The sequence below is a fragment of the Emydura macquarii genome, unplaced genomic scaffold, assembly GCF_026122565.2.
Source record: "Emydura macquarii macquarii isolate MOO-44397 ecotype Brisbane River unplaced genomic scaffold, CSIRO-AGI_Emac_v2 contig_1644, whole genome shotgun sequence".
In the NCBI taxonomy this organism is placed as follows: domain Eukaryota; kingdom Metazoa; phylum Chordata; order Testudines; family Chelidae; genus Emydura; species Emydura macquarii.
In genome coordinates, this window is record NW_027131781.1 from 5354220 (window position 1) to 5367238 (window position 13019).

Consider the following 13019-nt stretch of genomic DNA (forward strand, 5'->3'; position numbering starts at 1 on the left):
GCTGAGGATCTGGATCCTAATGTAGACAAGACAATTTTTGTGTCAACAAGTGTTAGTTAGGGCTGGTTCACACTTACCGCGCGATTCGGCGGCTGTCGATGGGAGTTACGCAAACTACACAGAATAGTTTGCGTAACTGATGTCGACTGCTCTGCTTCCCTTCTGCGCGCTGTTCTCACTGCGCCTGTCCCGTCGGCTCTGCGCTACGCTGCTTGAGGGGGTGGACTTACTCAGTCAACTTCCTGATCGATTGAGCAGGTCTCACTGACCGCTCAATCGATCAAGAAAGATCGATCTGGAGGCAGTGATTTTGCCACCGTCAGTCTGAACATAGCCTTTGCCAAGGTAAACCCTAGAGGAGAGCATAGGGTTTACCTCAACCAGCTGAAGTGTTAAAATTACAACTGGTCTTGGCTACACTAGGATTTTACATGTTATCTACATGTTAAAAATTTACCATTTTTCTTAGTAAAGACAAGGCCTGAGTGTGGCAGGTCCTTCGTTTACCAATACGGAAAAAAAGGCAAAAAAAAAAAAAAAGTGAAATAACTCAGGAATAGAATTCAAGACAAGTGTCCTGACTCCCAGGTCCTTAATCTAGATGTACTACTCCTCAGCATGAATGAGCTATATTTACCATTGATACCCCATTTGACAGAATTATCTTCTGACTAGAAGTGGATTTATCTGTCACTAAGAAATTGATGTAGCCATTTCTCATTGTGGTTGTTAGCTTTTCTTTTTTTATGACACCTATTCTCTCATATAACCAGAAAACAGCTCCTAGTTGCTAGGAGCTCCTGCATTTCAGGGTGTCTTTTCCTTCTGAGAATACATAAGACATTATCTTATTTTCCAAAGCTTTTCTCTTATCCTCCAGAGTGTCTCTCAACAGCTGCCATTTATTCCACTTTAAAATTTTCTCATGAAAATATATTGATTTAACACAGTCTTATTTGATCTAAATCTTTGAATTCATCTTCAATATCTAAAGAATATAAAAAACTAGTATTTGTTGTTTCACCAAGCACCAAAAACAACTTTAAAATTGATCAGATTTTTTAACTGTGCACATGCAATTGCAATTAACCACTGATATGCAATTATGATAATTTCAGAACACTTAGATATCTAACTGGTTGATTGCACACACAAATACTGCAATTACACATGCAATGGGATTAACTGCCTGTACTAATTATGCTCCCAAAAATTTGCCAATGGGATTCTAAAAGTCTGCTGCTTTTTTCTTCAATGAAGTTCTTTTCTGTCTTCTTCTCTAGAATGATCTGGCTTATTGAGGTGATTTAAAAAAAATGAATTGTGCAAAGAGGAAATATTATCTCCTGTCAGATGCAGAATTTCTTAGAGTGTTTGAATTACTTTCTCCCTTCAATGTTTGTTTTTGTATAACAAAATAATTTATCATATCACTCCTAGCTACCCACTCTTTTTAAACTACAAAAGGTAAAATTATTTTATCATTTTCATAGGTCTGATCTTCAAACACACAGCTTCACCCCAACCCCAAGTAACCAAAAACATCTGATTAAGAGACAGCTCCCTCCTGTGGTGAAATCTATATTTATACTGAAAGCACTAATCTGAAATATTAAAACAATAGGAAAATGTGTTTATTCACCCTATATCTTTTTAAGGCCTATAATATGCTACTTTGGGTTAAAATGAGAAAATAAAGATTCTGAACTGACTGAAAATACAAATAAAATAGTATTATATGGCATATAGATATCTAGTTATTAAAAAAATGGTCCAGATTCTGCAATCTGATCTGCAGAGGCTGACCATTATTTTTGCATGGTGTCTCATTTAAAGCAACAGGACTCCGCATAGATCCAATTACAGGATCAGGACCAATTTATTAACTCTTACTTGTTAATAATATTAAAAAATGCAATAAATGAGGGTCCAATCCTGCAAATCTTTACCCAGATACATAATCCCAAACTTTTGTGGAATTACTTGTATAAAATACTCATGGGAGTAAAGGTTTGAAGAACTGGTCTCTAATTTACTAAGATATCAATAATCAATTAATTAGCAAAAATATTTAGCTAAACCAGTACTGTTATGCCCAGTGCTAAAAGTCACTGAAACTTTAAATTCTGTAGAACATACTATAGGCTAGATTCCACTCTGAATTACACCAGAGTTGCTCCAGATTTACAACAATGACTTCAGAGAAGAATCTGGCACCATGAAGCGACTCTCAGACCAGACCAGTTCTTGGACTAAAATTAATCAATTTACTTCAGTGTAACTGAGAGCAGAATTTGGCCGCAAATCTGTTAACCCTTTCTGAAAAAAACTCCAACAGATTTTAAAATATATTTTTTCTAAAAACATAAACTAAAATTATATAATTTTAAAATATTTTTTCATGTTTGTGTTTGTTTTTAAAAAACCTTTACCATGTAGGAAAAATGATTACGTTTAAAGAAAATGTCTGATATAAGTATATGAGAACTCTTCAAAAAGCCAAAGTAGAAATGGGAATGTTTGCCAATATTTAAAAAATACATAAATAGGGCATGTACAGAAAGTGGACATTAATGAAAATAAGGACTATGCCTCCAAAATAGAGTGAGTTGGCAGCTGTGCCTGATACCAGTTTTAATAACCAAGGTAAACAAAGGGCCATATTATGATTTTTGTGGGAAAAGGTTAATAAGACATTAAAATTTGCTCCGAGTTGTACCAGATCATGCCATCAAATCTGCCCAGAAACCCAAAGGTGTTTTCCACACTATGTAAAAAGATAGTTATTACCATTTGTTAGTTAACATGTGATAACTAATACATGGTATAATACTAGTGTAGAAATGGCAGTTTATAGCTTTATGTGTTAGCAGGTCCAGGTAAACACTAGCAGGGAGTTCATTAGCTAACATATGAAAATAAATGCTTTGCCTACACTGGGATTTTACCATGTTAATTAATGTGGTAAAAACACCTTTTTTTCTAGTGAAGATAAGGCTTAAGTGTTGAAAGCCATCTATGTAATCCACAAAAAGCAGCATTAACACTGACAATGGCTATCATCTCCACCTATCTCATTAGCTGCCTATATAGAACAAGGGCTGAAGGCTTTGTGAAATAAACCACTCATCTGCTCAAGGATGATCAGTTGTCATCAGGACTCTGTTGTTGTTGAACTGTGAGTCTGCAGTAATGTTTATACTAGCATTGGAGAATCAGGGGTGTGTATTGCTCCCTACCACAACCTTAACTCTTAGTTCTTTTGTTATTGTACTGTACAGTGTATATGGGTTTACACTTCACTCCTTGTCCTTTGCCACAGACCACCTGATCTATTTTGCTTTTTTTGACTATACAGTACATTGTACATACAGTACAACCTCAATTATACCAATATAATGGGGATATTTAATGAGTTTGAAAAACTAAAGATACAAATAATAAAAAAATAAATAGCTCTTCTATAGTGCTTTTCATTCATAGATCTCAAAGCACTTTTCAAAAAAGGCAGTATCATCACCCCCATTTTACAGATGGGGAAACTGAGGCACAGGGAGGGAAATCTTGCAGGGAGCTTTTACAGAACTCTTTAAAGTAGGTTACTATAATTTTCACCCCACATGCCGTCCAGCATGAGTATATGGCTCTTTTAAGGATATATTTCTTCTTTCCTCCATCAAAGCTCCCAAATGTGGCTTATATACTCTGTAATTCGCACCATGAAATTAGCTCAATTTCTAAAACTAGATTGCATGCATAAAACTGTGAATTTTACTGCTCAGGGACCTGCATAGCTTTATGTAGAACTGACTGGTATATAGTCTACTTCAGAGGTCTACAGACTGTGGGGCACACCCCTAGGGTGGTACAGAGGAATCTTCAGCAGGGCATGGGACCTGGACCAGGCCCCCTGGGGGCGGAGAGAAAGTGCCACCCAGCCCTGCTCTGCCGCATCTCTGCTTCAGCCCTGACTCTTGCTCCTGGCCACATCCCGCACTCGAGCCCCACTTCTGGCTGGCCCCAGCTCCTGGCCCCATTCACAGCCCAGCCCCAAACATCCAAAAATATTGATAATAAATTTAAATTGGTATTCCATTATTGTTTAATAATGCAATTAAAATTGCAATTAATCGTGACTAATTTTTTTAATCTAGTTAATTTGTTTTGCATGAATTGCTTGAGTAAACTGTGATTACTTGACAGCCCTACTTCAGAGTAGAATTTGAAATAACAAATTTGGAAATAATTTAAATGTGAACCTTCCAGTTTTTTACACTTTTTGACATATTTTAAACATGGCTGCCTTTGTCACATTTGCTCTGCAGAACAAAACTGGAAAGGAAAATTGCAGAAATAGAAACTACACTGCTAATTTTCTTCACTTTTTCAGACAAAATATACTGTTCAATATAGAAACCAGCAAGTAGAATCTATATCTCATTTAAAACTAAAAAGCAAAAGCCCTTTCAATAATACAGGCAAGTTCTGATTTTTTAACTCATTATTTTATCAGCATGTGGCTGGTTATTCATTTCCTGGGAAAAATAATCAATGTCACTTGCTATATGCTTTCTATTTAATGATGTACATTTAAAAAACCTGATTTTTAAAGTGTCAAAATTCTGCTCTGACAAAGCAATGTGCTTGTTACAGAGACATTCTCTATGAGACTTTGCTTTAATCTTTCGGTATTGTTTCTACTTCATGTTTATAACAACAGCAATGTACTGAGCACTGTAGAAATTCAGATTGTTGCAAACTGCCTTATTCATCTCTGCAAAGTGATGACAGATGATAATCTAAAATGTCAACATTGTTGACTATTTAATTCTTTCTGTAAGAATAGAGAGAAAATTTCACAGATATGCACAATTAACAGTGTGTCCTCTCTCATTTGGGTGCCATAAGAGTGTGGTATTTGGGAGATACCACCACTTATTTTTTCCCCATTCAAGCAGGAGCCATACCCCCAGAGCCCAATAGCATATTCAAGCCACATCAAAGAGGAGCCAAGCTCAAAGAGCACAGTGAAGCCAACCAGCAACACAGTCATATTTGGAGTATTTGTACATTGCATTTGCACATAATCTACTTTGAGCAGTGTTTCATATTGCCCATTCACATGTGCAGAGCTTATTTTGTGAGCAGAGCCTGAAAAAATACCACTATTTCTTTTTTCCTAATCCAATCCTTTGGTTTAAGGTCCAAAGGCTCACCTAAATTTGCATCCTTGTGGTACAAACTCTTTGACTTCTGCTGGAATGAGATAATGGCTTTGCTTTGCTTTAGGGGTATTTGTTTCAAATGCTTAATCAAAATAATAGTAGTTATTATTTTAAACATATTTATTATTGTTTAGAAACAACAGCATGATCAATGTCTATAGAATACCACTGAACACAGAGACCCTGTCCTATGGCACTTAAAGTTTAATTATCAAAAACCAAAGATTGGATACAGTATATACTGGAAGATCCAATGGGTGATGCTGATTTATAGTTTTGTTTTGTTTTTAAATTGATTGGTGACAGCATTTTTAGTGACATGGTTACTGTTTGTGAGCTTGACAGAAAGAGTGAATTTTCTGGTGGAATTTGAACGAGGAGAGAGTAAGTGCCTGACAATGAATTAGGGAGAGGAATCCATGCACAGGGGTATCATGGATGAAGGCATAAAGACAACTGTGGGAGAAGGAAACTAGTGATGAAGCTGGCTTGGTTAGCAAAGCAAAGAGGGCAAGAGTGTGAGTAACTAAATATTAAGCAGAGCTTTAAGTGGGAGTGGGGTTGAGCAGTGTCTGGCAGCATCTTGAAGGCATGAACTAACTTGACACAGAAACAAAGAAGCCAATGGAGAAATACACTCCTATTTGCTTAACTAGCAGGGTCAAAAAAGTTCTATCAGTAATAGACTGGTTGTTTTAAATAGACTGGTTGTTTTGTGGGTAATATGTCTCAAAGAGATCTTATTCATGGGAAATGTCCAGTTGTGATGGAAGTTTTTGCATTTTTATGTGAAATCTCACAATCTAGGAACTGCAAGAGATCCTTCCTTAGGCTATTTTCAGGACTGTGTTAATAACTGCTCTCTTAAACAGGCTTAATTAATATGGTGCTGAAAACAGCTGCCAGAACCAAGGAGCTATCTCAAATTAATTGACCTCCGGAATGTATCCCATAATGCCCCATTTTAAAATTGCCTCCCCTCAAGCAGCCCCAGGAAGATTTGAATCTTCATTTCCTGTGCTTGCTGTCAGCATGGAGAGAGCTTTCCCACTGTTCTCAGCATGGCTACTGCAAAGCCCAAATGCGCTCCAGCATGGAGTCGACCAGAGGTCTTAGACCTCATCGGGCTGAGGAGTCAGTTCTGGCTCAGCTCAGAGCCAGCAAAAGGAATCTGGACATTTATGGGAAGATATCCCAGGGTATGCTGGAGAAGGGACACAAGAGGGACGCTCAGCAGTACAGAGTGAAGATCAAGGAGCTGTGCCAGACATATCAGAAAGCCAGGGAAGCTAACAGCTGCTCTGGCTCCTCTCCCAAAACATGCAGGTTCTATGATGAGGTGCATGCTCTTCTGGAGGGCAATCCCACCATGATGCCTCCCCGCAGTGTTGATACCTCTACTACTTCACAGTCCATGAACAATGAGGAGGACTCCGTGGATGAGGAGGAGGAAGCTGTGGAAAGCAGGGAGCATGAGAGCGGGGTATCCGCTCTCCGAGAAACTCAGGACTTATTCTTGACCCCTGAGCAGTCCACCATCACACAGGACAGTACAAATCATCACAGGGAAGGCACATCTGGTGAGTTTTCTTTCTTCTTAGCATTTCTGCCTTTGTACATTGGGTGTGGGGGGCACGAAGGGGATCTCAGGCGTTTCCTTGACTCTACTGGGTGGTTACCCAAGGATCAGGCTTTTTATGCAATGAGAAACGCTAATTTTATCATCAGTTGATATCACATGGAAAATTTAATGCTATCCATTGAGAAAATTTTCAGGGGACGGCTGACTTGTTCCTCCATCCTCGGCAGGATTACTCTCTGCACTCGAGGTAGCCAACATCATGCCTTCATGTGTTTTAAGCATAGCCTCCCCCCCGTCCCCCAGGACTCCGCAGTTCCTCTCTGTAAGGGTTTGGGATGCAAGCAGAGAAGTCCACCCCCCAGGCCCTCCGCAGTTCCTGTCTGTGAGGGTTTGGGATGCAAGCAGAGATATCCACCCACCACTCCTCAGTTCCTCTCTGTGAGGGTTTGGGAGGCAAGGAGAGATATCCACCCACCCACGCCCTCCGCAGTCCCTGTTTGTGAGTATCCACCCACCCACACACTCTGCAGTTCCCTTCTGTGGGGGTTTGGAATGCAAGCAGATTACCCCCACCCCACCCCACCCCCAAGCCGTCCGCTGACCCTCTCTGTAGGGCTTTTAAATACAAGCACAGAAAGAAAATCACTTGCTACATTTTATCAAGGCATAATTGTTGAAATTGATACATATGTATCTTGTTCCTCACTATACGAACTGTGGCTATCTTGTTATTTTTCTTTCACTCTGTAGACACCTCTCCCGATCATTATGCAGTGCTGTGGAGAGACTGTCTCAGATTAGGAAAAGGAAAAAACTAAACAGAGATGACATGTTTTTGGAGCTCATGAATGCCTCGGCAGCTGCAAAGACAGAGCAAAGAGTGTGGAGGCTGACCTTGTCCAAGACTATGGGACAAATGCAGGAACATGATCGCAGCACCACACACGAGATGCTGAGACTACTGCGGGACCAGGCAGACTTTCTCCGGCTTATTGTAGACAGAGTCCCGCTGCAGGCCATCCATAATGCTCCTCGACAGAGTGCTATGCCGCCCTCCCCCTCCCACACGCCAAATAGGTCTCGGAGGAGATTGGCCAGGATGCAACATTTGCTCTGCAGAAAGCTGGGGCAGCCACGCTGACAGCTGCCCACCAAGCTAATACCCTACCCCTCGAGACAGTGAAGAAACCCTCCCCCCTCCCCTTCACCCAAGACATGAATGTTAAAAAATAAATTTTTGCATCTTTTCAAAACGTTTCTTTATTAAATCATATCTTGTTCATGAAGGATTTATCAGGCACAGATCTCGAGAGGCAGTGGAGGGTGTGGGTATCATCAAAGGAAAACAACACACAGGAACCAAAATCAGGCCTGCATCAAAGGCAAGCAACATACAGGGGGATGGATGGTGAGGGGATGATAAAAGGCAAGCAACATATAGGGGTGTGGGTGGTTGGTGGGGGGCTGGGGATAATCAAAGGCAAACAACATACAGGAACAGAAATCACTCATGCATCTCATTGCAGAACCTGGTTTTCAAAGCTTCCCTAATGCAAAGAGTTCCGCAGTTAGCTCTCACTATAATGCTGGCAGGTGGCTGCTCATAATTGGCGGCCAGTCTTTCTGCCTCCACAGCCCAACCCTGGGAGAACCTCTCCCCCTTAGTTTCACACACATTATGAAGAACACAGCAAGCAGATATCACAGAAGGGAGGTACTTCTCACTCATGTCCAGCCTAGTGAGGAGACTCCTCCATCTACCCTTTAAACACCCAAAAGCACATTCTATAACCATTCGGCAACTGCTTAACCTCTTATTAAAACACTCCTTGTCTCTGTCAAGGTGTCTGGTGTATGGCTTCATTAGCCAAGGAAGCAATGGTAAGCAGAATCCCCCAGGATCACTATGGGCATTTCCACACCCCCGCTCTGAATTTTTTGGTCAGGGAAAAAAGTTCCCGCCTGCATCTTACAGAATAGCCCTGAGTTACGAAATACACGAGTGTCATGCACCTTCCCAGACCACCCCACACAGATGTCTGTGAAACAACCCCGGTGATCCACAAGCCCCTGCAGGACCATTGAAAAGTACCCCTTGCGGTTTATGTACTCAGTCGCCAGGTGTGCAGGAGCTAATATGGGGATGTGCATCCCATCAATGACCCCCTGCAGTTGGGGAAGCCCATCGCAGCAAACCCATCCACTATGTCCTGCACATTTCCCAAAGTCACTAGCCTTCGTAGCAGGTCTATTTATGGCACTGCACACTTGGTGCACGGCTATGCCCACTGTGGATTTACCAACTCCAAATTGATTCCCAACACAGCAGTAACAGTCAGGGGTTGCCAGCTTCCAGAGAGCGATGGCGACTCTCTTCTCCATCATCATAGCTTGTCTCAAGCGAGTGTTCACGCGCTTGAGGGACGGCGCAAGCTCTGAGCACAGTTCGAGGAAAGTCACCTTTCGCATCCTAAAGTTTTGCAGCCACTGATCATCATCCCACAGCTGCATAACGATGCGGTCCCACCAGTCTGTGCTTGTTTCCCTGCACCAGAACCTGCGTTCCACAGACTGCAGGTGACATGTTGCAGCCTGCAGCAATTGGGAATTGTTCTGCTGGATGTCTTGTAGCAGGGCAGCCTCGGTGGCATAAATGTAGTATCTGCTTCGCCTTCTTGCTCTATTTCTAAAGTACTCCATGATAAGCCACGATGTATTTGTCACGCTCACAATTATAGTGCAAAGTAGAGCTGGCTCCATGTCTCTGAAACAATGGCGATCGCAGGGAGTACAAAAACGGTGTGAAAATCCTTTTCCTGTTTGTTGGGGAGGGGAAGGGTGGGGTAAGCAGCGCTGTATCCTGGGATGATGATGCTCATCCCAGCAGCCTCCATGGCTAGTTGCACTGTGGGATAGCTACCCACATTGCACTGCTTTCTAATTCAAATTAAGGCTGGCCAATGTGAATGCAAGAGACCAGCTCAAACAGTGTAGTGTGTACAGTCTGCTGCGATTTCTATAAATCGGCTGCTGAAAGTCGAATTAAGCTAATTCGAATTAGCGCTGCAGTGTAGACATAGCCATATATGTTACGGATCACAGTTTTTCTAACCTCAGTTCAGCTGTATCAGTATTAAGAACTTTGAGAATTTGTTATAAATGTTTTCTAGTGTAGACAAGTCTGAATAAATTAAGATATCTTCACACTACTTAAAACAAAATGGTTGGAGAAAATGTTTTCCCTCCTCTGGCACAATCAGAGATATATCCCTTAATTAGCAGAGCCTAAGTAATTCAACATTCTTACACAAAAATATATTAAAAATTAAAGAAAACTTCAAGATACAACACAGTAATACTTTTGAATCAGCAACGTATTCACATGGCATCCACTGCATATAAATTATTCATATGATTCCTTCTTTTATGGAGATTTTCTCTGTTAATGTAAACTGTGATTTTTATAATTATTAATTTGTAGTGCAAAAAGCAGTGTTGCCATGGCTTGTGGAAATTTTATTTTCAGTAATTATGATTCCTTTCACATGTTATTACTGAAACCAACATTAAATGTGAATTAGTTATGATACATACACATCTTTATGTAAAGTACATTATGTATTTTGATTTGAAAGAACAGCAACACTTTCTATATTACTATTAATATTTCTTTGGCTATATTTCTTTTCAAACTAATGAGCTGCAGTAAATTTAAGAGATTTGAAACAATATCTAGAAAGCAGAGAAATGTAGGCAAACATAGGAATGCTGACAAACATGTATGACTTTTAATAGTTTCAAACAGCTACTAAACAAATTATCTGTTTATTATTTTGCTTATTATATATTCTTGCCTATATACTATGTTCCTGCAGTTGGTGATGAAACAATTTTACAGTGTCAGATGTAAAATTAACTGAAGGATACAAATGTTATTTTGCTTCATTGAAATATGCCAATAGTTGTTTTATTTGTCATATTAAGAGGAATGTCAAGATTTATCTCATATCCCTATGGAAATATGAAAGACAGATTGGAAAATGATTTTTTCAGTTGCAATTTACCTTTCTGAGACCTATGGAAAAATGACATTATTTGTGATTCTGGCAACATAGGCAGCCCATGGTAAACTATAAGATAAAATCTCAATCCTATTTTTTAAGTGTAACTCAATTATATTTTATTACATTTGATAAAGTGTTAACTCTCACAGTAACTGACATATTCTTAAAATTCAACTCCTGAAATTCTGTCATTACATGAAAATTTGTTTTAATTGGAGGGAGGGGGGGAGATGTTCTGGCCCTCAACTTATGGAGAAAGCATGAAATCGTGACCTGAGACTGACCAAAAGGCTCAAAAAATCAGAAGAAAAATAAAAAGTCCACAATGCATTATTGACAAAACTAATGATTTTTGGCGGGCTTGACTTATAATTTTTGAATGCTGGGGGCTGGCAATACCCACCTCACAATCAAATGGAGCCATTCCTATTTTTGCTTTATGAGCCTCACTCTTGTGGCATCAAATATTATACAGGTAATCCCCGGGTGAGACACTAAGCTAATTTTTATTTTAGACTGGAAAATTTCAGAGAACTAGGGCAACAGCCTCAATCAAAGTGTGCCCTCTAACAGGGTCCTGTCAAACATTATGGAGGGGGGGAGTGAGCCTTCTAGGGTTGCCACCTTTCTGATCAATGGTAACTGGACCACTGAGGCCCCACCCCTTCCCCCAAGGCTCCACCCCATCATCACTCACTCTGAGGCAGTCGGTCCTCTCTTCCCTGTCCATCACCCCATTGCTGGGTACTGTCTGGGGTTCTCTGCTTGATGTCCTCTTCTGGTTCTCTTTGTTTGACTCTTTGACCACCCCATGCCCCTTCCTGTTTTTTTCATTCCTCTGCAATTAGTTGAGTCCTGGGCCCAGTGGCTCCTCCCTTTAGGCTGGGGGAGGGGCCTTTAGCAGTGAGCGGGTGCACTTCCCTGGAACCAAATCAAATCACCCCATTGCTTAATGCTTAGCTGGATGATGTCTCAGGGAGCTTGCCTGCAGGTAGCAGGTGGGCAGCCCTGAGTGAGCAGACTGGTGTGGGTTAATCAGGGCCATTTTAAGACCTTCGTAGGCCCTAGGCACACTTGCCTTCATAGGCCCCTCGACTGAGATAACTAATTTGATTTTAAGCTATTAATAGTTTTTTAAATAAAAAAAAAAAATTATATATACATTTTTTTTCATAGGCCCTGAAAGTTTCATAGGCCCTAGGCACTGTGCCTATTGGATAATACGGCCCTGGGGTTAATGACCCACCACCTACCCCGGCCCCTCCGTAACTGGACTGGGTAAGGTCCCTGAAGACTGAGCATCTGGCAACCATAAATGGCACCTGGATACAGAAGCCAAAACCCAGACTGTGGAGGAAAAAACTAGGGGGAGGCGGTGGGCAACACTAGCAGCCTTCTAATAATTCAGTCATAATTAATGTGCCAGGTCAAATGCCACTCTCTACATTCGGCTCCATTAGCCTTAATTACCGACTTAACGGATCAATTATCCATTCATAATGAATCACTGACTCACTGCTGTAAGGGGCCTCCCACGTACACCACCACGCTAAGGTGAGGCGTCATTCCAAAAGGCAGTGAAAGAGTTAAGTGTTAAAAGAAATAAAATAGTTGTAGGTATAGAAAAGTAATATTTTTGTTATATGCATATATTAACTTAGGAGAAGCCCTGCTCCGAGGCTAATAGATGAGGGACAAGTCGTTGCCGCGAGGAGATTCCACGCACTCGGGCCTTTGGGAACTGTTAAAAGGAGGTCAAAAAGGCACCCTAAAAGACGCATGCGTAATAAGGGATTTTTGGCGCCAAAACGGCCCCTAACGCCCAAAACGATATTGCTGGGCTATGGCATAGGAGCATGCAGGAGAAGCCCTGCTCCGAGGCTGAGGGACAAGTCGTTGCCGCGAGGAGATTCCACGCACTCGGGCCTTTGGGAACGGGATTTTTGGCGCCAAAACGGCCCCTAACGCCCAAAACGAATTGCTGGGCTATGGCATAGGAGCATGCGCGGTGTTGAACGCTCGCGAGATTTCATGACTGAGGGAGGGAGTGCGGGAGCATGAACGTGTTCTCGCGGTCTTTCCTTATCACTCCCCAGCCCCTCCCCCCCACGCAGCTGCGTCTGCGTGTTGGTGTGTGTGGCGGTTGTG

At 41.3% G+C, this 13019-nt stretch overlaps 1 protein-coding gene across 1 annotated transcript in view; it reads right to left on the reverse strand.

Annotated features, from left to right (window-relative positions):
• The window catches only part of MAP2K1 (mitogen-activated protein kinase kinase 1), a 79260-nt gene extending 66814 nt beyond the window's left edge, over positions 1-12446 (reverse strand). The window contains exon 1 of the mRNA XM_067555536.1: positions 12388-12446. Coding sequence (XP_067411637.1) covers positions 12388-12437 — 50 coding nt within the window. The 5' untranslated portion in view covers positions 12438-12446. The remainder of the gene's footprint in view (positions 1-12387) is intronic.
• Between the last annotated feature and the right edge of the window lie 573 nt (positions 12447-13019).